This window comes from Corythoichthys intestinalis, chromosome 5 (genome assembly GCF_030265065.1).
Source record: "Corythoichthys intestinalis isolate RoL2023-P3 chromosome 5, ASM3026506v1, whole genome shotgun sequence".
NCBI classification, from domain to species: domain Eukaryota; kingdom Metazoa; phylum Chordata; class Actinopteri; order Syngnathiformes; family Syngnathidae; genus Corythoichthys; species Corythoichthys intestinalis.
Window position 1 is genome coordinate 27,390,298 of NC_080399.1, and position 25,913 is coordinate 27,416,210.

Sequence of the window (25,913 nt, forward strand, 5' to 3'; positions counted from 1 at the left end):
CATTTATATCTCCAGTTTGTTACGTTAGTGTTCCCTTTATTTTTTTTGAGCAGTGTATATATGCATATATGTGTGAGTGTGTCTGTGTATATGGCGGAAAACACTCTGGTGACTTGAAGTTCCGCTCTGAGACCCCCAATTTGGCCAAGTTTCAAAATTGTCCAATATGCATGTGTGATACATCATTGGAAAGCTTAAAGTCTCAATTTTCTGGGGGAAGAAAAAATTTGAACAGGAGGGCATTTAAAAAACAACAACAAAAAACAGCAAAACCCTATCTGGAGGTGAGAGCACGCGAGAGCAGAATTACAGACGCCATGACTTTAACGAGATATTATCGCGTACACACCTTGTTTTGATCCAAAAACTCCACGTAGCATGTATCACCGAGTGTCAAGACACAGCTGTGAATGGCCACAGCTGGATTTTTGGGGGATTTTATGGGTGAAACATAGCAATATAACAAGGGTCAGGATGCAGAAATCGCAGACATCAAGGAGTGGTCGAGATTTTCTTTGTCATATATTTACCCTTTTAAACGTTTTTTTTCCAAATTCTCTTTGTTTGGATCGATTATTTATCATCTAACATATCGGAGAAAATGCGACAGTAACAAAAAAAAAAAAAAAAAACAATTAAGCGAGAGTTATGAGGTAGATATCCGTGACTTTTTTACAGACGCCAATTTTTTCCATTGTGACGTCATTTGTTTAAAAGTTTAAAATATGCGAGTGAATAATTTTTTAAAGATTTTTTTTTTTAAACGAAATATAAGACATCAATTGAGGATTCTCAGCTAAAAATGACAAACATTTTGAATACTAAATATAATTAATTACCGTTGTTTTATGGCTGGGTTGAAACAAAAGCGGTTGCGCAACGTCTGTAAACGGGGGTTTCCAGGGTAAAACGGACAAATTGAAAATAGTTCGAGTGCTTAATACGCCATGAATCTGTTATTGCAGCATATTGTTCTATCAAACGCAACAGTTGTTTCGGCTTAAAATACAGCAATTTCTTTTACAGAGGGGTGCAAGAGCAGAAACTGCTTTTTCAGTCTTGTTTGTGTTTTCCGCCATAAATAATTTAAATATATAAGCAGTCTCTAGCTGAGTCACGATCAACTCTGCTCCCTTTCCCATGCGTGAGCAGTCATCATATGTCCGCCTGTCCCTGAAGGCGGCGCCGGCCCATGCTGTGTGTTCGCGTCTCTCCTGGGAGACTCAGCCGAGAGATGAACTAGGGCAAGCGGATCATGGCGGCGCCTTTGGGCCAGGAGTGCCTGCCCGAACACTGGACGTATGGCGTGTGCGGGGACGGCAGGGTCTTCTTCATCAAGTGAGTCAGCTCCTTTCCGTGCGTTTTTCGCCCCTTTTCGCTGTTCGTTCGGGTGTAACAGGTGTTTTTACGCCCCCCCCCCTCCTCCACCGCCGCCTCCTCCTCACTCGCGCGTTCATCCACCCCTCTTCTATGCGCGCGAATGTCCGGGGATAAGCGATCATACGCGGGAGACCACCTGGCTGCACCCCCGCTCCGCCGAACCGGTCAACTCGGGACATATGATCCGCTCAGGTAAGCTAGCAAAGCGGCACCCTCGCCTCTTTTAGCCCCTGTTTGCCCGGTTCCACTCGACACGACTCAGCTTTCAACTTTCAAGTTTTTTTTCTCCCTTCCTTTCAGACTTGCCCAAGGGATGGGAGGAAGGCTTCACGGACGAAGGAGCGAGCTACTTTATCGAGTAAGTGTCGAATAAGTTTGTGAAGACGTGTTTGTGTAGGCGTCACCTGCGTCAAGTTAGCGTGACGCTTATGAAGTCATGGCTGCCGCTCTCTAGTTAAGCCAGAAGCACATTTGCAGCTTCCACAATACAGAAGGACACTTCTTTAGGTACACCCATGCAAAAACAGTCAAGTAATTGCGCTCCAGAGGTGGGAAGAGTAGCCAAAAATTGTACTCAAGTGAGAGTAGCGTTACTTCAACAATATTATTACTTAAGTCAAAGGAAAAGTAGTCATCCCAAAAATGTACTCAAGTACAAGTAAAAAAAGTAGGGCTGTCAAAATTATCGCGTTAACGCGCGGTAATTAATTTTTTAAAATTAATCACGTTAAAATATTTGACGCAATTAACGCACATGTCCCACTCAGACAGTATTCTGCCTTTTGGTAAGTTTTACAGCAAGGCTTTTTGTGCTGTCCAACAGTGAACTCTTGTGGTTGCTTTGCGACATGGTTTATTGCTTTCTTGACAGTTCAATATGGCTGCACGACGTCTCGGGCTGACGCCCACGTTGTAATGTTGTGCTTATATGATCCTCGGACAAGATTTGTCCGTAAGTATGGTTGTTGTAAAGAATGTGCATATTATGTTAGTGAGCGAAATGTTATATTTTTTGTATGAGACGCCTTTTGTTTATGTTTAGTGAACCTGTATAGCGTGCTAAGCTAACGTCGTTGCTAATGCAATGCTTGTGTACTTTTTTTTTGTAGTTTTACGACGGTCTAAAGAGGACAATGGTTTGAGGCCATTTTATTAATAAATCAGATGAAAAAGGAAGAAGTCTGATTATTAAGGCGTCGTTCACTAGCTGTCTAGCTTTGGAAAAAGTAGACGCTTCGGAGTGAGGACAGCATAGACAGATTTAAATGACAGTAGAGTGAAATGCCCACTACAGTCCTTATGTACCGTATGTTGAATGTATATATCCATCTTGTGTCTTATCTTTCCATTCCAACAAGTTATTTTACAAAATATATATTTATAATTTACAGAAAAATATGGCATATTTTATAGATGGTTTGAGTTGCGATTAATTGCGATTAATTACGATTAATTAATTTTTAAGCTGTAATTAACTCGATTAAAAATTTTAATTGTTTGACAGCCCTAAAAAAAGTATTTGGTGAAAAGACTACTAAAATAATGAGTAACATTTTGAGTAACTTTTTTTTTTAAACAATGGTATTTTTTTTCTCAGTACTCCATATGAACTGTTGTTATACTGATATTGTACAATAACCCATTACATAACTACATTAAGCTAAGGAAATACAAAATAAAGAAAAAAAAATGAATTCCACTGAGAAAAAAAATGACAGAAATGAAGCATTATTCGTCCAAAGAGAATGAGTGCCCTCTAGTGGAGAAAATAGTTACTAGTTTGAATAGTGACTAGTTCTTTCATAGTTACTGTGATGAAAGTAAAAGGATCATAGCTCCAGTTTTCCGTTGTCAATAAGCCTCAAAGAAAAAATGGGAGCGAGGTTTAAATCCATGCTTTCGAGTCCTGTTGAGTAGAGGAGTTTAAAAAAATCGATTATTACATGCATCGTGATTCGACACGTGACGATTCAATTACAATTCATAAACGATGTTTTTCCCTCATACCTTTATGGCAGCCGCTTGTAGCAGAACGAAATTGAAGACACGTCTGCCGCCCCGGCACCGTTAACGGGTGCACGCATGTTATGATGGATGCTGCCGGTCACTAAGAAAGAGATTTACTCCTTTTTAAAAGACTGGAAAATAATTTAGTGTATGAGACAGGCAGGTACACACCCAGTGGTCGCGCTTTTGTGCGCAAGTTATTTTTTAGAGCAAGAAGGGAAGAGAGATAGTTCGTTGTTCCTTGTCTTTCAGATGTCCAGCAGTAGTTTTAAGGCATTTCAATTGAAAAATGTCCTGAGTATGTTGTTAAGACCCGTGTGCATCTATAAGAGGTGAGTACACGAACCCTCTTGTACTGTTTAGCCTTTATTGTTGTTGTTTTAGAGATGTTAATAGCTAGCGCCGAGCGCTAAGCTAATTAGCTAATTCGCTAACATGTATTTCATATGCAGAACGTGTAAAACCACGATTAAGTACAGCGGTAACACTACAAACATGCGAAATAGCACAGAAATCTGTGAAAACAAAGTACATTGGTTAAAAGAAGTCTTATTTCTAGAGACACTTTGTTTCCAGAAAATGTGGAATTCCTTCCACCTGTGTAAATTTTATTGTATTGTTGAGAGGAATAAGTGCTCCCTTTAAAATGGTTAATGTTTTTGCACTCTCTTGTAAAAAAAATAAAAAAATAAAAAAAGCAGCTTGAGGGCAGCTTTTTGTTGTATGGACATGTTTCCATCGTTCTTGTTGAATCATTAGGATATTTTAAATAAATAATGGGCATAATTTTTTTGGCTACTGTATTAATTAGTAAATGTACGATGCATCGATAATCGTGATAATCGCGATAACCGTGATCATCGCCATTACCGCAATCATCATTCAGTAATCGAATTGTAGCACCCTGAATAGTAATCGAATCGTGGGGTCCCTAAGATGGCACACCCCTAATGTTGAGGGCAGAGCTCTATGTCAAATATTTCATTTTTTTTTTTACGGTGCTTTAAAGACACTACTTGATTGAACAGGCTGGCATAATCATAGAATGGCAAGCTTGCGTCTGACGTCTCGCTGGTGAAATTGGTAGAGCTACTTTTGCCATCAATGGCGGGAAAAAAAAAATCTAATAGGTAGAATAAAGAGGAAAAATGTAACAACTCTTTTCTAGCCCAATGTAGCGAAGTAAGAGTAGCGTTTTTTCTTGACAAATCTACTTGAGTACAAGTAAAAAGTATGGTGTTGTAAAACTACTCTTGGAATTACATTTTTCTCCAAAAGTTACTCAAGTAAATGTAACTGAGTACATGAAATGTGTTACCACCAACCTCTATTGCGCTCTATATATATTTTGTATTTTCATCGAAATTTTTATGTAGAATGTTAAATTTCTTTTAAAATTGTTTTTAACATTGCGTAAAAATCCAATTTATTTTTTGATTCACCCTAAATTTCTACAAAATACTGTTTAGCAGAAATACACCATCACTTTTTGTCTTGTATTTCATGTGCAGTGGTATTTATTTTTTATTTTTTTCAAAGTAAGCTACTATATCTAAATTGAACTGACAAGTAATATATTTTAGGGCTGCAGCTATCGATTATTTTAGTAGTCGAATAATCGATGAACTAGTTCGTTCAAATAATCGAGTCATCGGATAAGGAACATGAAAAATAAAATACCTGAGCTGAGCCTAACACGGTATTAAAAATAAATAAGTGAGGATCTATGTACAACAAAAGAACAATTGGCTAACTTACATAGCAAAAGTCCGCTAGCTTAAATGTTATAAAATGCTAACGTTTTTTTTCTCCATTACTGTTAACAAATGGTTCAGACTTGTATTCCCACCAAACACGGCTAAATATACATATAAACTAAATTTCGAATGCATTAAAAAAACATTAGCCCAAACTTACGTTGGTCTTAACAGGGAGCAGTTGGATTCAGCCATGTGAAATGAGGCAGACCAGAGGGCAATGTATCCACCCTTCTCAATAAACTAAATGTAAACACTTTCAAAATAAACCATTACAACGCCACTTTAATTAAACGAATACTCGAAGCAACAAAATAATTCGAATATTTTTTTCTAATCGAATACTCGAGTTAATCGATTAATCGTTGCAGCACTAATATATTTTTGACTCATTTTATTCAAATACCTTTGGCTTTTTGGTATATAATCTTATAATGTTTTCCTGTTAATATTTTAATATTTTCATCCAGTACTCTTCCTAATAACTTTTTCCAATATTCATTGGTTGTTAAATGGCAGACGTAAAGCTTGCAGATTGTTGGTCCCAACCTGTCAGTAATAGCAACATATATGTAGGACTGTAGGACATTAATCATATATCATTTACCTATAATAAAAATAGATGCCAAGTCATGTAAATATTTGCATTTCATGTTTGTGCACTGCATTTTTGTACAAACCTTTCTGTGAAATCTTAATTATATACAAACATATCGTTATCCTTTTGTATTCATTTTTTAGGAATATAAATGGCTCAATATATGTAAAGATATAATATATATGTAATTTTCTATCTCCTCCACCCCATTGTTTTTGTTTTGTCCTTTCCCCCAAATGTTTGATCTAGCAGTTTGCTATATCTTATAACAATTGTTATAATTTTTAATGGTGACTTGGCATGTGCCGGTATGATATACTGATGGTAAGCCTTAAGCCAAAATGTCATGGTTTCACAGTATTGATATTATTTGGGTTTATTAAAAAGAAAAAGGAAAAAAAAACTTTTTTCCATGTTCTAATGTTAAGTTGAAAAAAAACACACAAAAAAAACAAACAAAATATTCGAAATAAAATAAATGTCGTCCTTTAGTTGAGCCTAAATCCACACCCACAACTCAGCATTATTACCATAAGAACAAAAATAATTGAATACATTGAATACATAAGCTGCATTGGACAAAAAGCTGTAGGGGTTAAAGTTAAATGAAAAACAGTTATAGTTCGAAGGTTGCAGTAATTAGCAAATAAGGCTAGGTTCATACTGCAGGTCTTAATGCACAAATCCGATTTTTTTGTCATATCTGCTTTTTGGTGTGCCCGTTCAGACTGCCTTTGTCCATTGAACCGTTTAAGTATTACGCATGCGCACTAATTCGCAGTCCGAGAACAAATTACCCATGCTAGCTGTATGTCATTCCAGGGTGATCATATTTTGATTTCCAAAAAGAGGACACAAATAACAAACATTAATAATCCCCGTTTAGTCTTATATTCAAAGTTTATATGGACTGATAGAACGCATACACGCACACACATAAGCGTTGACGTGTGTACTTGAAATGACGTGGGTGCGTCAGTTTGCCCCGACTCGGCCTTGTAAGCAATAATGAAACATTGCTCATTCGGTGCACAGAAAGAAAATTGAAAAATGTCAGGTTTATCCTTTTCTTCATTTTTTTAAAATTTATGACTGTGGTCAAGCCTGCTTTGTGCTTAAAAGCTAGAAGCTAATGCACAGCTACATCGCTGCCGTCCTGCCACCGCTTTCGCTCTTTGCTGACGTCATTGCTGCATGAATTCCGATTTGGAAGACTTGACAGTTCAAACCGCCAGCACATTCTGGAAAAATGTGGCCCAGCTTGGATATGAATCACATACGAAAGTGACCCAGATCGGATTTGAAATGGTCCACTTCTATGCAGCTTGTCACATTCAGACCGTCAAGTTAATGCCTCACTCGAGTCGGAAAAACACGAAAAATCGGATTTGTGCATTAAGACCTGCAATATGAACCTAGCCTCAGTGACGTAAGGGATGCGCTCTTAATCAACGACTGATAGACTAGTCTGCACAACTGCTTGTGACTACTGTGTGACAGCAGCACATTTTGACACCAGTATAGAAGATATTTGGTTTCCTTGGCCCCGTAGTTTATCAATATTCAAATCATTCAATATTCAGACGAGGCATGTTGTCTACAGGTGTGAGCAACAGGCAAAACATAATCAGCATTGCATGGCATACAATTCAAAAAGCTTTCAATGTTTTCACAAAACCATGACATTTTCTTTTAAAATTGGTATTGACAACATATGTTCCAGTTTTTGGACGTTTCATGATATTTTGTGCGTAAATTTATATTCACATGAACAGACTGTCTTTTTGTAAATATTACATTAAACTCCCAGTATGCTGCAGTACAGTAAATATATTTGTATTTCTTTTTTTTTTTTTTTTTTTTTTTTTTTTTAAATGTATCACATGTATTTGTCACATTTTGCAGGTCTCGAACTGAATCTCTTTAGTCTGTTGAGTTAAATTTGATGGACCCCACACAATTTATTTTTAATATACAGCATACAAATTGAATGCTGGATCTTTGGTGCGTCCAGGTGTACCTAATGTGGTGTAATTTCTGTGTACATTTTTGTGAAATCAATGAACTGACTCCCATGATTCTTAGCGCTGTCAGTGCGAGTCACACTGTGCTGATAAACACGGTGACATAATGTTTGTCTGGCTGAGGGCTATTTTGTGACATATTTGTCCTACCGGGCAATATTTACTGTGCCTAGACTTGATGAATACCGCTCAGACTTGTGGACCTGTTGCATTTGGACTGCATGACAACCTTCCCGGACCCCCTCGTGCAAACATACGTCTTCGTGCTTTCTGTGTGTAGGTAGTTATTGGTCAGGATGTTTGTCTTAGATTCCAACAATATTGCACTGTAGTCTAGTTAATGGATGATGAGGATTGTTTGCCCATTGACACGCAGCCCCTCTCTAGAGGGGGGCTTCTGCTCAGAGAGAGGAAGAGAGTTCAGGGATGAAAGGTGATGATGGGCAGAGAGAAACCTGATAACTTTCAAAGTGAAAGAGGGTGATTTGTCCCTGTGCCCGTCATCACTTTTGTGTTCTATGAACAATGAATGAGCTTAGTTTTTCTATAATGAATAATGAAAACTGAAATAATCACTTTTGTAAATCATGTTTCAATTTAAAGGGCAATGTTTAATTAAAGTCCCTCTATCACATCAGTGGTTACTTTGCTGAATTTGATAGATAGGACTTCACTGAGCCAAAACCCGTAGTCCTTGCCTCCATGTTGTCAATGAAAAGTTGCTAACAATGACATTGGAACCTAAACAACAAGGCTATAGTCTGCATTGTTGGCCCCAGCATCGCCAAAAGTGTACTAGTAAAAAAAGTCCTTTATTTAATATTTTCAGACAATTATTTTTCAATCGCTATTAGAGGAGTTCCAAAAAATCGATTATTACATGCATTGCGATTCGACACGTGATGATTCGATTACGATTCATAAAGGTTCAAAAACGATGTTTTTCCCTCATAACTTTATGGCAGCCGCTCGTAGCAGAACGAAATTCAAGACACGTCTGCCGCCGGGCAGTGCCACCGTTAACAGGCGCACGCACATTATGGTGGATGCTGCTGGTTACTGAGAGAGAGATTTACTCCTTTTTAAGACTGGAAAATAAATTTGTGTATGAGAGAGGTAGGAACAGAGGCGCACCGGTGGTCGCGCTTTTGTGAGCAAGTTATTTTTTTAGAGCAAGAAGGGAATAGAGATAGTTCGTTGCTCCTTGTCATTTAGATGCCCAGCAGTTGTTTTTAGACATTTCAATTGAAAAAATGTCCTGAGTGTGTTGCTAAGACCCGTGTGAATCTAAAAGAAGTGAGTACACGAACCCTCTTGTACTGTTTAGCCTTTATTGTTGTTGTTTTTGAGATGTTAATAGTTTGCGCCGAGCGCTAAGCTAATTAGTTAACTCGCTAACGTGTATTTCATATGCAGAACGTGTAAAACCACGATTAAGTACAGCGGTAACACTACAAACATACGAAATAGTACAGAATTCTGTGAAAACAAAGTATATTGGTTAAAAGAAGTCTTTTTCAGGCATGCAAACTTGCCACTTTTTGGCGAAATTTCACCGTTTTGAAATCAAAATGGGTCATTCTTCTGAATCACGTAGATCCGAGGAGAAAAAAATGGGGTGTGGGGGGGTCTGTCAACGAGCGAGTGAAACCGTTAACTTCAAAATCGTAGTCCATACTCAAAACTACACTCTAGTCCAGGGGTCCCCATCTGCAGGGCCGCGGACCGGTTCCGGTGCACATTGACTACCGGGCCGCACAGAAATAATAATTTAATAACGACCGCATTGTGGCCGAATTAACCCTGTGCCCCTGCTTAACACACCGATATCCCTGTCTACTCTAGATATAATACTACGGGATAGATTAGAATCTCGTCATAGAAAACCATTGATTTGACTGCTAGCAGTACATCTTATTTGTGTATATAATATATCTATGTGCGCTTGTCCTCGATAATAACGTATTACTAGGCCGTGGGCGCAGCACATTTGTTCCCAGAAATAATTAGCCCCCACACGAGCGAAGATGACTGGAAAACAGACGTCTTTGGAGATATTTTTACGGCGAAAAGGGCACCTGACGAGCCTACAACCTTGAAGACCCACAAACGGCGAAGGAGTGGATTCGTGACCCGTTTGTGAATAAACCGAGTGATTCGAACATGTCTGTGCAACAGGAGGATCAACTTGTAGATATCGCAAATGACGGCGACCTTATTAAACGTACATTTGAGACAACAACTCTACCGAGGTTCTGGATTAAAGTCATTCCGGAATATCCTGACATCGCTATGAGAGCATTGAAAACCTTGCTGCAATTTCCAACATCGTATCTTTGTGAAGCGGGCTTCTTAATTAATGCTTAACGACAAGGCGAAGTAGTTAATGGTGAGAGCGGTGTGCAGTTTTTGTGTGCAGCTAACATAGCAGGATGTATCTGTGGAGAACTTTTCTACAAGTCCTTCCATGATCAAACGTAAGTTAATATTCCTTTCTTTCAAGAAAGTTAGTGTAGTGTTTACTTTGGAATCGCTGAATTTGCGCATTTTGCGGCTATGTTTAACGTTACGCGCATGCGCAGAACCACATTGTTGCAATTTTTGATGGGTTGCAAAATTTGTCAGAACACCGGTCCGTGAAAAAAAGACCCAAATAACACCGGTCCGTGGTGCAAAATAGGTTGGGGACCCCTGCTCTAGTCCGATGACCTAGACCTATCACTGCCACTCTCTTCTTGTGACAACAAATGACTGACAGTAGTGAGAGACGGGAGTACAGCTGTTCTCTGCCTAATGCAAATGGGACATACTGTATATTATATAATTTAGATTTTGTATAATTTGCTACTTAATGTGTCTTATATGTTCTGATTTCAGGATGAGAGATTTAGACTTGTATATATTAAATTATTATGGACTGTGTTTAATTCGAGATGTCTCTGGTTGCACTATGAAATGCACTTTTCCGCGCATGCCGTGTGTCCATGTTACTTTGTCACCTTTTTCACCCCTAACCAGTTTGCATGCCTGTTTTTTCTAAAGACACTTTGTTTCCAGAAAATGTGGGATTCATTCCACCTGTGTAAATTTTATGTTAATTTTGAGATAAACAAGTACTCCCTTTAAAATGGTTAATGTTTTTGCACTTTCTTGTAAAAAAAAAAAAGAAAAAAAAAAAAAAACAGCTTAAGGGCAGCTTTTTGTTGTATGGGCATGTATCCATCGTTCCTGTTGAATCATTAGGATATTTTAAATAAATAATGGACATAAATTTGTTTGGCTAATGTATTAAGTAGTGATGTACGATGCATCGATAATCGTGATAATCGCGCTAACTGTGATCATCGTCAATACCGCGATCCTCGTTTACTAATCGGATCATGGCACCCTGAATCGTAATCGAATCGAATCGTGAGGTGCCTAAGATGTCACACTCCTAATCGCTATCCATGCTGCTGTTTAGAGTTTAGAGGCGTAAATGTAAGATATTTACCATTCATTACTTCCTTGTCAAGCTCTGTCTCTCTCGCTTCCCGTCCCGCTTGCCTGCTCACTAGCGCAGTGTTATGGTGATTTTTAATTTGTGTAGTAAAATCTAACCGGAATCATGCTTTTCGGGACTTACTTCCTCCTCTGACCTACTTTCAATTTCATATTCCGACCCATCGCACGATAGAGTCATGGAGTCCCGACTGCTGTTTTCCATTGAGTCATTTGCACTCTCCCGGAGTTCTTGCCTTTGACCACGTCACTGGTTTCTACTAGGCAGAGGCAAAGAGTCACAAAAGTTATTTTTATTATACAATTTCAATAGTTATTGATCTGTGTGAGACTGTGAGTCCTGATAATTTATTCTTGAATACTCTTTGACAAGATTCAATCATTTAATTACCGGTAGTGTGAAACAAACTGTGATGGGGGACTTTAAATCAGTTTCAAACTGCAACTGTTTTTTTTGCTGTAAAACCCACCGTAAGCATTAGCGTAAACCGCCAAAGCCAGGGTTACGGTTTGGCTACTGGTTTTCTTGAATGAAAGGAGCAAGACAGAAATGTGGGCCCAAATGCAGACAAGCAGAGTAGCAGGTGCAACTCTAAAATACTTATTTAAAAAAGCCAGCAAGGGTCGAGGAAGAAAAATCGAAATTAACAAAGTTAAAAAGTTTCAGTGTAACAAAAGAAAAACATCAATAAACTCAACACAAAGGAGGGAAACAAGAAGCAGCAAGAACAGCCTAAATACAATCTAAACCAGAGAACAGACAATGAAAGATTAGAAAATTTCAGGTTTAGCTGACTTCACCTCCGTCAAAAGCTCATTTCATGTGATATGAAAATAAGCAAGCTCACCAACTAGCAAAAAGGATCACGAAAAAAACAATTGTTATTCGAGAAGACATTTGGGGCAAGAACAACATTTCGTGAAACTGTGGACACTCGGAGCAAGCCAAAGCATAACTTCTGGCTGCCAGACTTGCATCAAGTCGTCAAACAGCAGAGAGACTAACAAGACAGACAGGTTAAAAAACTGTCGCATGCAATTGTCTTAACTTCATGCAGAAGTTTAAATGAGTGTAACTCATTTTATGACAAGCAAAGTTTTTCCCTCCTTGCATTTAACAGGGTCATAAAGGGAGTGGAATAAAGTGGAGTGTTGCTCTTCTACTCACCAAATACGTACTGAGCTTCATATACTTGTCATTTGACTCATCGAATGTGCTTACGTATCGGGATTAAAGGGATCACGCATACAATTTATGTACTGGTTCCATTTGCATTCCCAGGAAATCAAATGTGTTAATATTCAAACCATTACAAGTAGGGCTGCAACTAATGATTATTTTTTATAATTGATTAATCAGACGATTAATTAAATGATCAATTTACCTTCACAATTTAAGTTGAAGTTGTTTTAGGCATGTTGTAAGTAACAATGTAGACAAATGGATGACTATTTCCTTCAAAAATATCTTATTACAGCGTCCTGACTTAACTGTAGTCTACAACTGTACTGTTTTAACAACATAAAACTTGCTAAAGGTTTTAAAAAAGGTTCTGAGTCTAAAACATAAAAATAATTTCTCAGTACACAACTCAGACAAAAGTTCTGGTCATTCATTCTAAATAAAAAATTGCTGCTGTTGATTAACTTTTTAATTTTTAATCTTGTGGGCAAAATGCTGATATAAACTGAGTCAATGGCTAAGCCTCCGAATAAGGAGGAGGCAGACTGCAGTGAATCAGTTTTCTTTATCAAGCAGTTGCTCATAGTTGCTCATTAATACAATCCAAATGCCAATTTCAAAGCACTCTGTTTTGTATGACAAATTAGTTTGAATTGGAGCTTGTGTTGACAGGAGAATCTAAGCAGTTTTATGAATGGGTTTATGTGTATAGTTTCTTTATAAAAAGAAATGACACAACTTTACTGTCTAACAATAACTCAAGTGCTCATACACATCTCCAAAACACAATACACAGACACTTAAGACACTGATTAGCATAATCGCTAACTAGCTTAGCGCTCCATGCAAAGTAGTAACGTCTCATCAACAAAGAATACAACCAATACAGTTAAATTTATTTACTCACCTCTGACGGAGGCACAATGGAGCTAACAACACAAAAGACAATCTAAATCTAGACACTTTGTAAGGTTATTGATTCAGCAACGCAACATGAGTGTTGCAGACTAGCAGTGAACTCTCTCTCTCTTGCTGTAATGACTGGCGCTTAAGCAGCCTCACAATACACACAAACAAAGACCCAAACGGACTGCTCATAACTGCTGGCAAAAATCGATTTTCAAATTCTTTGGCAACTAATTTATTAATCGATTTAATCAATTAGTTGTTGCAGCGTTAATTATAAGAAAATACATATTTATTTAGACTTCTGCATATCCATACGTAATGTGGACTACGTAATTGCTTCGTTTTTCACTTCACTCAAGTGACGATTAACCAACCGATAACTAAACTAACTAACTAAAAACTCATAAAGTTCGGTCATTCAGTCACAAGACGACTGGATGTGCTACTTTAAGATAATGCTGATAGTTGTAGTATCTATACAGTACTTTTTACTTTAGCCCAAGTAACATACTGTTCTATACAATTTTAATTTCCAACTAATTGCTGCCCTTATAAACCATTTTTGTTGTTCATCCTGCTAAAAACACGCAAACAACGTAAAAACCTTGAAAGTGTTGTGATGTGGATCACTCATTGATGCCATCAAGAGGCTGGACAAAGAGGCTAATCGGAATCCTTTTACACCGTGTCAGAAGTGTGTGTGGCCTCGTGTAAAAATCGTGTAAATGTGCCATTCTAGAACACTTTGAACACGCTTACTGAATTGGGTGAAAGTCACTTAGATTTGCTCAGCACTGTACTTGAATGGTGGCGTTTAATCATTGAAAAAACAGCTGAACAAACCATGAAAACTGCATGGCATGAGCATCCTAAGAGGTCAAGCATAATATAGAGAACTAAGAGGAAGGTTTATCATTGCGACCTTTGAAAAAAAGCAGACCTTCAGCAAAGGTGACATAGAGGCACAAAAAAAAATAAGAGTTTTTCACTACCTTCAATATGTATTGGTTTACAATCATTCAATTCTGTGGGAAATAGATGATAAGTAAAGAAAAGGTTTGTGTACAGGCGTATCAGTCTTAAGCAAGTGAAAAAGAAGAATTTCTAAACTCTTGGAAAGTGGGGAGGGGGGTGATGTCTGTGTGCTGAAACCCTTCTTCAAGATACATTTAACATTTGCAATTCATCATTTACAATTATTTTGCAAATGTTTGTTCAGACAAAATGTATATTTTTAATTTTATGTGCAATATACAAAAGTATTAAGATTAATTTGTTATTTTGCTTAGTTGTATAACTTTTAGGGAAGTTAAGTAGTAAAAGTATTTTTTGTTTGCTAATTAGTAGGGCTGAATGATTTTAGAAAAATATATAACTGCGATATGACGATTCCAATTCTATTCACGATTTTCTTTAACTTAAGCTTCAGTGCAAAATTCAGTCAAATTTACCAACAAGACATGGAATTACATCATACCAGACAGATCCTGATTCATAAATCGTGGCCTTAGCGATTTTCAAAATTGCCTCCACCAGGGGTCGCGTTAACCGGAAATTTTCCGTCGTTGACCGGTTTTTTAAAACGGTGACGGAAAAAACTGAAGTCCGTCAGTCATTTTGACAGGTTGCAATTCACACCCCAGACCACAGGGTGGCGAGTTAGCATATTAATTGGCTATTGTCTCTCTTAATGCATGATGTCGTTGGCTATTCTGTCAGAATATTGTAGCGTAACCGGGGTCTGGCGGCGGCACCGTGATTGACACATCAACGCGAGGTTCTTATTGGTGCACCCGGTGTGCCAGCGCGTCATCCAATTGATGGACAAGATTGCCGCCTGTGTATAGACCCCAATCACATGACGTCACAACTCCGCCCCCCTGACCGGAGCCGCCATATTGTGTGTCAGCCCGTCATGTTTATACATTACCGCTACGTACATGCCTCCTATTACGGCGTGTTTTTCTGCTCGTTAATATTAATAATCAAAATGGTGAAGGCGTGTGTGGCGGTTGGTTGCTGTAACAGAGAAGATAGACGGAGAGACTTGAAGTTCTACCGTATTCTGAGAGACGCGAAGATGAGAGCGAGATGGACTGCTGTAATTCGACAAGAAATCTGGGCACCAAACGATCACCACAGACTATGTAGTAGTCTTTTTATATCTGGTAAGATGCATTTAATATATATTTAGAAGATTTTGGGCTGACAACCACAATTAAGATCATTGTGTGACGTTGGTGATTGGGGTCTATATCGTTGTCTCCTTTTCTTTGGGGGCGGAGTTGTTGGCGGTAAGCAGAGTAAAAAGGGAGAAAAATACCACGACTTCCGTGTCTAATTTTTCGCCGCCAAGCAAGCGTTACAATATTAATTAAAAATGAATGAAAACTAAATACTATTGAATATGTCATCATTATCATTTTAAAAATTTAAGTGACGGGTAAAAATAGACTATGACCGGATTTTTATGACCCTGTCAGTCAAAATGACAGACAACGAAAATGTCTAGCGCAACCTCTGGCCTCCACCATCAGTTGACAAGACAGCTCCCACAGACATTGCGCCATGCCTTCCCGTAGGAGCGACCCAGGCAGAACGTTGAGTTGGCATTCACTTTGATAAAGTCAAACACACTCTGTGTTCTAACGCCGGATTTAGGTGGAAATAAGACGAAGGTGTAACTGCATACAAGCAGGCAGGTGTGTCTCAAGAGTGATTTGGTCAAGGATTCAAGGTAATTATTATATTAAATAGCACCATGCATGCACTTTGAAACATTGTGGAAAAAATTCAATGGATAAAATTAGTGTAATTTTGGTTTCAAATATTTAGGTGAAATGAATGGTAACTGCCCGTTTTTTTTGCTTTTAACCAAGAATCTAAACTGTTTTACGTTCATATCTATAGAAATTCTGCGATTTAAGCATTTATTTGCAAGAATTTTCAACTTAAAAAGCTCTTTGTTTTGTGACGGCCGCCATGTTGGATTTTGTATCAATAAAAAATAGTCCAATTCAACCTAAATAAGTTGTGCTTGTGTTTGAAAAAATGCAAATTTTGCTTTTGTTGAGTAAAATTAAGATGATTCTGCATGCTTTCCTCAAGTATTAAGTTTCTGATGTGAAAATTAAGTGATTTATTAGCTGTTGAAAACTTGCACCAAATTAAAAAAATTAAGTTGCTATTTTAGGCAAAATCTTATATGTTAAATATTGCTATTGATCCTGAAAATATATGTGATTATCTCTGCATTTGGTGATTTTTGTGCATCTAGCGTAACATTTGAGAATTTTATAGCCATTTTAAGTCTTGTTACACTTGTATAAAAAATAATCTGGATTTTATTAAGGAATGACTGTGAATTTTTTTATGTGGCTGCTCATGGAGACTCATACAGGTGGTGGTAGGGAGGTGCCTGTTTTGGTTTTAGGTCGCTAGCGACTTTGGGTTTGAAAATATTTGAATTTTAAGTTTTTGAAAATAGGCCCCCTACGGATCGGTCCTGACCCTCGTGTCCCGTCAACTGATAGTGAAGTCTATGGCTGCCTAAATTCACAATTTCAATAAAAATACCGATTCATATTTCAGCACTACTGGTTAGTGAGGGAGTATTTGAATGGATTTAAAAGCATTTAAGTCCCTTTTAGGGAGTATTTGAGTACATCTACAAGTGTTTAATTCACGTTGTACTTGAACACCTGGACTTACTGTACTTTAAATATTGTACTATACTTTTAATGTTGATCATCTCGGTGGTGCTTGTGGAATATTTTTGGAGATGGTAGTTGGTGGCAAAGGTTTGATACTAACTGTCCTAGTGTGCAGATCTGAGTTGCTGTCTATTTTATTTTTTCATATTTAGCCTTGGTTCTCGGTGTGCAGCGGGCCTTAAAGAAAGGGCCTCTCTTCAAATGAAAAGGAGGCTTTGTTTTGCAAGACAATTGTCTACAATTCATTGTTTTTTGTATTGCTTGGGGGTGTGCAACTCTTCTTGAATTTGTTGTTTTTAGGAGAGCGAAAGTAAAAAGTTAAAGCTCAAAGACAAATTACTTGTCTATGTTGCATTTTGAAAGAGTATTGTTAAAACCTTTTTAAGACATGATTTTATTTTTCATACTTTGGCCTCCTGGCTCAATTGGCAGACTTTGAACGGCCGTAGTCAATTAACAACCAGGCCTGCTATATGTCAGGTACCTAGAGGGATAAACGGCATGGATCATTAATGGATTTTTGTAACAGGCTGCCAGTAACAATTCTGAAAATGCCTAACATATTTTTCTCCTTTAGTAAATGAATTACTGTGGTACTTGCACAAAAAGGCATTTAAACTCATGTTCACACCGATGGATAATTTACTCTTGAATAAACTTAACATGCATTTTTCTGGATTGTGGGAGAAAATGTGACAACATGGAAGTTGACTTCCATCTCCAGTGAGATAAGAGATGTTCAAGAGGGTATTGAAATTCAGACCTCCTGGCAATAAAGCAGACGTGCTCACCACTACTCCACCTCCACCATGCTGCCCTCCAGTGGAGCTAGAACATATTCTGTTCTGTGAGGCTGCATCAAATTTCTCAGAAAGTAAAGGCAGCATGGCGAGGTAGTTGTAAGCGTGACTGTCTTGGGTTTGAATACGGTGGCTAAGGCCTCTACAGTAGGAACCTTTTCTAAACTCAGAAAGAAAACTCAATAAAATCCTGAAAATTTTAAAGAATGTAAATGTCAGTTTCTCAAGTTAGGTGAGACGAGAGATGATGAGTCACAGTTGACTCACTGTGTTCACATTGAAGCCTTGAAGCAGCACCGCTGGCAAATGATTTATCAATAGCTGTGTCTGAATGTCTGTATATGTGGATTTATATGTGTGTTGGTGGGTCTGTTTCAAAAAGCATTCTCCATCTCTTGGCCATAAAAGGTCTTCTTTTAACAGTTTACTACTTAAACTTCAAACCATGAAAGCATCCCTGCACTGTACTTTTCTTAAAGGGCTTTTAACACTTATTTTCAGACACAAGTGTGGTGATATGCTTTAATAAATTTGCTAACAAAACAGTGCAACATTATGCATTGTGAACAATACGATATAGAATGTCACCTAAAAAGCATTGTAAAATGCTACAATATTTCTTGAATGTGATACCACTTAGTTTACTAATTAATCAAAACCTGAAAAACTTCATGGTCTTTGGCAAAGCGAAGCGAAGCAAAGCAAAGAAAAAAACCCAAACAAATTTCCACAATAGCTGTGGATAGCTTTCTGCTAGCTTTTCCTTAGGTTTCTCAGTGAGCTACAATGAGTCTAATTGAGATGCAACTAGGCTAATTAGAAAAATTAGCGAGAAAATTGCCATGAAGCAACAGTCTCTCTAAACAGAGGTGTTATTTTTGGAGACCCTTTTTAGGGTGTTTCAGTGCCCCGTGTTCATGCGTATGTGTGAGTATCTTTGAAGTTGGCCTGAAAATAAAATGTCCTGAATATTCAACCTGGCCCTCAGGCAGCAGGATTAATCCTCCCAATCTTTCAGAGGATCTGAATTAAACTGGAGCCTGACTGGTGGTTATTCAGGGAATAGTATGCTCAGTTCTAATGGGGTTCCAATAGCTTCTACAATCCCTAGCAAAAAGTATGGAATCACCAGTCTTGGACGAGCACTCACTCAGATATTTTATCATGTAGAACAAACTCAGATGAAAAGCTTGAAAAAATAATGAATTAGTTCGAAAGTGCAACTCTTTAGCATTCAGAAACACTAAAAGAAATGAATAAAAACATTGTGGTGGTCAGTAAATGTTAATTTTATAGAACAAGTGCAGGGAAATATATATGGAATCACTCCATTCTGATGAAAACAATATGGAATCATGAGAGACAAACAAAGAAATAACAATCAAAACACATTTCTAGTATTTAAGTAGCACCACCTCTGGCTTTTATGACAGCTTGCAGTCTCTGAGGCATGGACTTGATGAGTATTCTTCATCAAATTGGTGCCAACTCTCTTTGATTGCAGTTGCCAGATCATCCTTGCAGGTTGGAGCCTTGCTGTGGACCATTTGTTTTCAATTTCCACCACAGGTTTTCAAAAGGGTTGAGATCTGGGCTATTTGCAGACAATGACATTGACTGGATGAGTCTTTCTCCAAGGAATGCTTTACAGTTTTAGCTCTGTGGCATGATGCATTGTCATCTTGGAAAATGACATATTTTCAATTGAAAGGATAAGAAAGCTGTCTAAAATTTTAATGTAAACTTGTGCATTAACTGAAGATTTAACCACAGCCATCTCCCCAGTGCCTTTGCCTGACATGCAGCCTCATATCCTCAAGGCCTGAGGGAAATTTGATGTTTTCTTCAGGCAGTCATCTTTGTAAATCTCACTGGAACAGCATCAAACCAAAGTTCCAGCATCATCACCTTGTCAAGAGTCAAGAATCTGCATTGGACAAGGTGTCAAGACTCAAGAATCTGCATTGGGCAAGGTGATGATGCTGGACTATATAAGTTTTGAAGAAAATTATTATTATTATTTTTTTCAAAAAACCCGCGTTTTGGCGTAAACTGTAATTTTTTCGGGGTTATTCGAAAGATTCCCTGCGTCGCATGAGAATTCCGGTCATTTCGGTGTTTGAAAGGTGTCAATGGGCCAAACGGTCTGGGCTATGCGGCGCGCCAAAGAAACGCAGTTCAAAAAAAGGAATAACATAGATGGTTGTTTTTGCATTACATAGCTACCATCAATTATATGAGAAATGCGAAATTTATAAATTTAAAAGTGTGATTTCAACAATATTTTATCATTCCGTTTTTGTTTCTACGTGCAATTTACAGTTCACAGTATATCTAAATGCTCTACTCTACATTATACAAAACAATGATCAAGAAATCCTTTTTAAATTTATATGTATGTCTAAATCGATCTAGAATTCTTGACAACCTCAAATGCTTACCCACACCATACAAACTAAAGTAGAAACTTTAACTTGGACTGAGTTAGACTGCAAGCTAAACTTTGAGTATAGACGATGCAAGAAATGTCCTCAAGGTAGTAAAACTGGAAAAAAAAATATAGGTAGCATACAACTATAACTTTCAAAATTGCACTTAATTCACAATAAATTTGAATTAGAAACAAACTGGGTGCTAATATACTAGTATTAATCACTAACTATCAGGCCAATTAAAAGATGGCCCATATCTAAAAAAAACAGCTATTCTGCATAAGCTTTATTTTGGATAACAGTTGATAATTTCCAAATATTAGGCCATGTCTACACGTAGCAGGGTATTTGGCAAAAAGAAGAACTTTTTCTATGGTTTGGCCTATCATCCACACGCACACGCAAATTTAAACAAGGGTTCGTAAAAACGCCGGGCGAAGTGAAGAAGTGCAATTTCTGCGTTTGTGGCGCCATCATGTGGACGTTGATAACCGAAGTTTTAACTGTGGAAATGTTACTGGCAGCAACAAACTTTGTCCCTACGTCACAAATGAGACCAATGTTTACATTTGGAGTAGGGCTGTCAAACTATAAAATTTTTTAATCGAGTTAATTACAGCTTAAAAATTACTCCCAATTCAAACCATCTATAGAATATGCCATATTTTTCTGTAAATTATTGTTGGAATGGAAAGATAAGACACAAGACGGATATATACATTCAACATACGGTACATAAGTACTGTATTTATTATAACAAATCAACAAGATGGCATTAACATTATTATTAACATTCTGTTAAAGCGATCCATGGATAGAAAGACTTGTAGTTCTTGAAAGATAAATGTTAGTACAAGTTATAGAAATTTTATATTAAAAACCCTCTTAATGTTTTCGTTTTAATAAAATGTTTAAAATTGTCAATCAAAAAATAAACTCGTAGCTCACCATTGTTGATGTCAATATTTACACAATGCTCATCGTGCTGAAACCCATATAATCAGTCGCTCCCAACCGCCAGCAGAGGGCGACGAAACACCAAAAATACAAGTAACAGGTGGACATTACACTGAGCTGAGCGGGGCATGTGTGTTAGATGCATCAAATATTTTAACGTGATTACTTAAAAAAAATTAATTACCGCCCGTTAACGCGATAATTTTGACAGCCCTAATTTGGAGTAAATTAGTCAGGTACGGTTTTTGCTCCCATTTTTTAACAAACCTTTGCTGTGCTTCATATTGAAGAACCCATGCGAAGGATGGTGGTATTATATGGACAAATATTTTTCGCGCATTGTTATGAATGTACTTAAAAATTAATGAATGCGGTTGGCGGTGGAAGTTTTTTTAATTCATTTATTTTTTTTCCAAAACAAACGTGCAGGTGTGGACGTAATTTTTTCCCTGACGTATTAGGGCAGGATCCTTGGTTTTAAAAAACCCTGCTAGGTGTAAACATGGCCTTAGTATCCATTAGATTAGCTAGTTTATCCCTCTCAAAGAAGGGAAAGGAATATAAAGAAACATGCTAGTCCAACACAGGACTTTCTGACCTTTGTGCAGCTTTTGGCTTGGTATAAAATGTCAATGCTGCACATCGGTTTGTACACTGGCATCTCTTTCATCCCCCAGTCCAAATGCCAACATGTTTGTGTGTGTGCCAAGTGCAGAACATCTGTGTCTGCTTACCTGCAACACAAATATAAAAAAGACGATGCAGTATGTGGGCAATTTCCTCCCATTGGGGTTTGAGCTTTTTGGACAACATCACAACATCACGGCAGTATTTTCTCAAGCTAAAGTTACAGTTTAACAGTCCAGAAAAACAAAATGAAGCCCATTCAATTCTAAATCAAACGACATCAGCAACAAAGATACAGGTGGGAAAACGCAAAAGGAAAGAAGGATTAGCTGGCTACACAAGGGAATTGAAAACGAAACAAGAAAGTTCCTGTTAACAAGGCTGCCATTTCCTCTGGGCTAAAACATGGAAAAGCTTTATGTGTCTGGGGCTGGAAATTGCGTTGGGTGTCCATCTGTGTCCGACCCGGAGCAAAGGAGGGCTAATACAATAGAGTGATTGAGGGACAAACAACAAGATTGTTGAGCCCATGTCAAAGTGGGCTTACTTGTCGGATACAATCAGCCTTGTGTCAGTCGAAAGACCAGGGTGAGGATGCTAGGTTACCAAAACATTAGTTAGAAGTGGTTGTTAGGAAGCAATGACATGTATAGCAGTTAGGTTTTTGCAACATCGTTTCTCATTTAACACCGAGGTACTACAGGAAAGATGGGCACCTGCTGCAGCCGAAAGCCAAACCATGAGGCAGGGGTCCAAATGGTTCCTGTCAAACGTCACGTTATCTTTAATATGACGACCGAAGGGATGACCAGTCTTGATCGTTGTGAACATGCTGCGAGGAATCTGCAATTTGATTCGAGGTGGGCTAAACCCAATGTTGTCTTCTATGCCATACAGATCTTTTTCCAAGCACCTTATTATTCAGCTTCCTGAGTGAACGCAAGTGTCTGACTTTGTCTGATGTTGGACATGTCACCTGGTGCTAAGATACGACAAAAAGCAACATTATGTCTCAAAATTTGAATGAATTTTTTTTTAAAGAATGCTTCAAATGTCGAAGAAAATTCGAATTTCTTTATGGCTCTATTCAGAACCTTCATGTTGTTGAAAAATTATCTGACATTACATGGACATCAAAGCTCTTTAAATACTGTAGGTACAATTTACCAAAAATGTGGTACAATTTATATTTACTGTATCTCTAAAAATGATAATATTCACAAATGGAAAAAGAAAGTGGCATTCAAGCTCTTTTTTTTTTGCAAAAAAAAAAAAAAAAACGTAAAACGGGTTCAATTTAAAAAAAACTTTAACATCCTACACGCCTGCAGAAACAAACGGATATTGTTTCATGTTCTGCTTGCATCCATTTGAATGGCATCTGGTTTACAACTACGACTATTGCTTAATTACTGAGAGGCTAAATGCGACAGCAGTGTCAGCTGTGTCATTAAATACACTGGTGTTATCCACTGTGCAATACTTCTAAATGACACCTGTGAGTCAGTTTGTCGCCTACTGTATCAAAATTTGTTGACCTTAGTGGGAGTCAAAGCCAACTAGACCTATTCAATTCCACATTACATTGGAAGTTGGGATGACCCTCAGTTACCAACTTGAATAATTACAATAAGTTTAGGAAAATTAAGGGTGTGACAAAATATCGAAATGGTGATATATCGTGATAATTTGTATCCCATAAGGTTATGGATATGCTCCTGCCAAGAATCGAGATATCGTTTTAAAAAGGTGTCAATGTCTAAAAGAATAATAAAAAGGAACCAACAAGTTGCTTCCAAAATCTTCCACCATAATAGTGTCTCAGTTAACTCTAAGGCTGCATTGACGGTGCACGACGCCCAATCCATTTAGACTGGGAACGTTCGTTCAGTGGAAACCAGAGCATTCACAGTCATTTTGTCCTGTCCGATTTTAAGGGCATTTACAGGTAACTTGCGGTTCATTTTCGGGCATTTACAGGTCATTTCTTGTTGAGTCACTGCCTATGCATTTGGGTGATTCCCTGGTCACTTCCTGTTCTGTAACTCAAAACAAACAGGAAGTGACCCATCAAACAACCCAAAATCAACAGGTAAATGACCTTAAATGGCCCAAAATGACCTCATTGCCTGACATTGGCTGCCACTGATGGCTATAGACCCTACTCACCGACGTCACAGAATGACGTGTCGCTGTATCCGGCTGCCATATTGTCCGTCTCTGTTTAGCCCTATTCTCAATGGTTTCAATTAGTCGTTCCGTTTATAGAGCAATTCATGGAAGCCCCAGTGCTTTCAGACGCTGTAAACTCATTGGATGCGTTGCATAAAAGGCGTTATGTGGAAAAGCTTCAGTCTATCCATTCGCCAGATCCATATTTGATGCCTAAATCGATCTTTTTCGACCCGCTGTCTTCGCCCTCTCTGCCTGACATCTGCTACCCTGATATCTACAACTATCTTTTCCACAGAAACTCGGCCTATTCTCACGAAACTTTGAAAAACATTAAGAGCAGCACTCTAAGCAACATTACGCTGTGTGATTTCTAAAATGGCGACAATCAAAAAAAAAAAAAAAAAGTTGACTGCGATGGCCGACGCTTCAAGGATAGGTGGATATTGGACTAATTCTTCAATAAAACACGCAACAACTGTGTCTGCCTCATTTGCAAAGAGACAGTCGCTGTTTTCAAAGAGTTCGATGTGACGCGATAATAACAAGACACACTGACATGTACGACAACATCACAGGGAAGATACGCAGCGAGAAATTATAGCAACTTGAAGCTACAGCAGCAGTATTTCGCAAGAGCCCGAGTGTCAAAAGAGAACGCCACAAAGACGAGACTGTTGAAATTATGAATTAAAAAAAGTAATAAAGCAAATGTGACACACAGAAGGGCTTGCTAACATTTGTTTAAATATATTGTTCTATGTAAATCAGCCAAGGTAGCCCCCCGCATTTTTACCACACCAAATCTGGCCCCCTTTGCAAAAGGTTTGGACACACCTGTTTAACTGATGATCCGTAGACGAGGCCAGCTTCTTTCACTTGGTACCAGCTAAATATAATTAAAAATGTAATGACGGTGGAAGAAATAAGCATCTAGAATTTGAAACTGTATGTTGTCGGCGATTAGCCTCACAATGATCTTAATTGTGGTTGTCAGCCCAAAACCCTCTAAATATATATTAAATGCATCTTACCAGATATAAAATGACTACTACATAATCTGTGGTAATCGTTTGGAGCCCAGTTTTCTCGTCGAATTGCAGCAGTCCATCTCGCTCTCCTCTCCGGGTCTCTCGGAATACGGTAGAACTTCAAGTCTCTCCGTCTATCTTCTCTGTTATTGCAACCAACCGCCACACACGCCTTCACCATTTTGATTATTAATGTTAACAAGCAGAAAAACACGCCATAATAGGAGGAATTTACATAGCGGTAATGCGTCAGAACGACGAGTAGACGGACAATATGGTGCGGAGGCGTGGTTGTGACGTCATGTGAGTAGGGTCTATAGATGTTCAATCCGTTAGAAGTGGGAGGGATGGCAGCGAATGAACGAATTAGTTGTTTATAGAATATCCTACAATGATTTCCTGACCAATGTATCGATAATCGTTGTATCGCCATATCGTCAGATAATCGTTATCGTGAGCTTTGTATCGCAAATCGTATCGTATCGGGAGGTACCAAGAGGTTCCCACTCCTATAATCCCAAACTTTTTTAGTTGCAACAAAAACCGCTAGATAACTGCCTGATTACTTCTGCATGTAGGTGAAACCTATGGCATTACTGTACCTTGTCTTTAGGTGAAATTTACAGTCGTCTTTGTTGATTTACTCCTCTCTTCTCTGCTATAATAATCAACACAGCCCCGTGTTCAATACAAAACCCTCCTATCACAACAAAACAAGTAGGAACTAATATTCACATAGGTACTAAAGTTATACAACATAAAATATACAATGAATACTACATCACATTTGTAAAATATAAACACAAAATAAATAATAGCCCG

The 25,913-nt window shown here is 38.0% G+C and overlaps 1 protein-coding gene across 1 annotated transcript in view; it reads left to right on the forward strand.

Annotated features, from left to right (window-relative positions):
* Positions 1 to 1,178: 1,178 nt before the first annotated feature.
* The window catches only part of LOC130915883 (pleckstrin homology domain-containing family A member 7-like), a 162,126-nt gene continuing 137,391 nt past the window's right edge, over positions 1,179 to 25,913 (forward strand). The window contains exons 1-3 of the mRNA XM_057836055.1: positions 1,179 to 1,338; positions 1,496 to 1,572; positions 1,681 to 1,738. Coding sequence (XP_057692038.1) covers positions 1,256 to 1,338; positions 1,496 to 1,572; positions 1,681 to 1,738 — 218 coding nt within the window. The 5' untranslated portion in view covers positions 1,179 to 1,255. The remainder of the gene's footprint in view (positions 1,339 to 1,495; positions 1,573 to 1,680; positions 1,739 to 25,913) is intronic.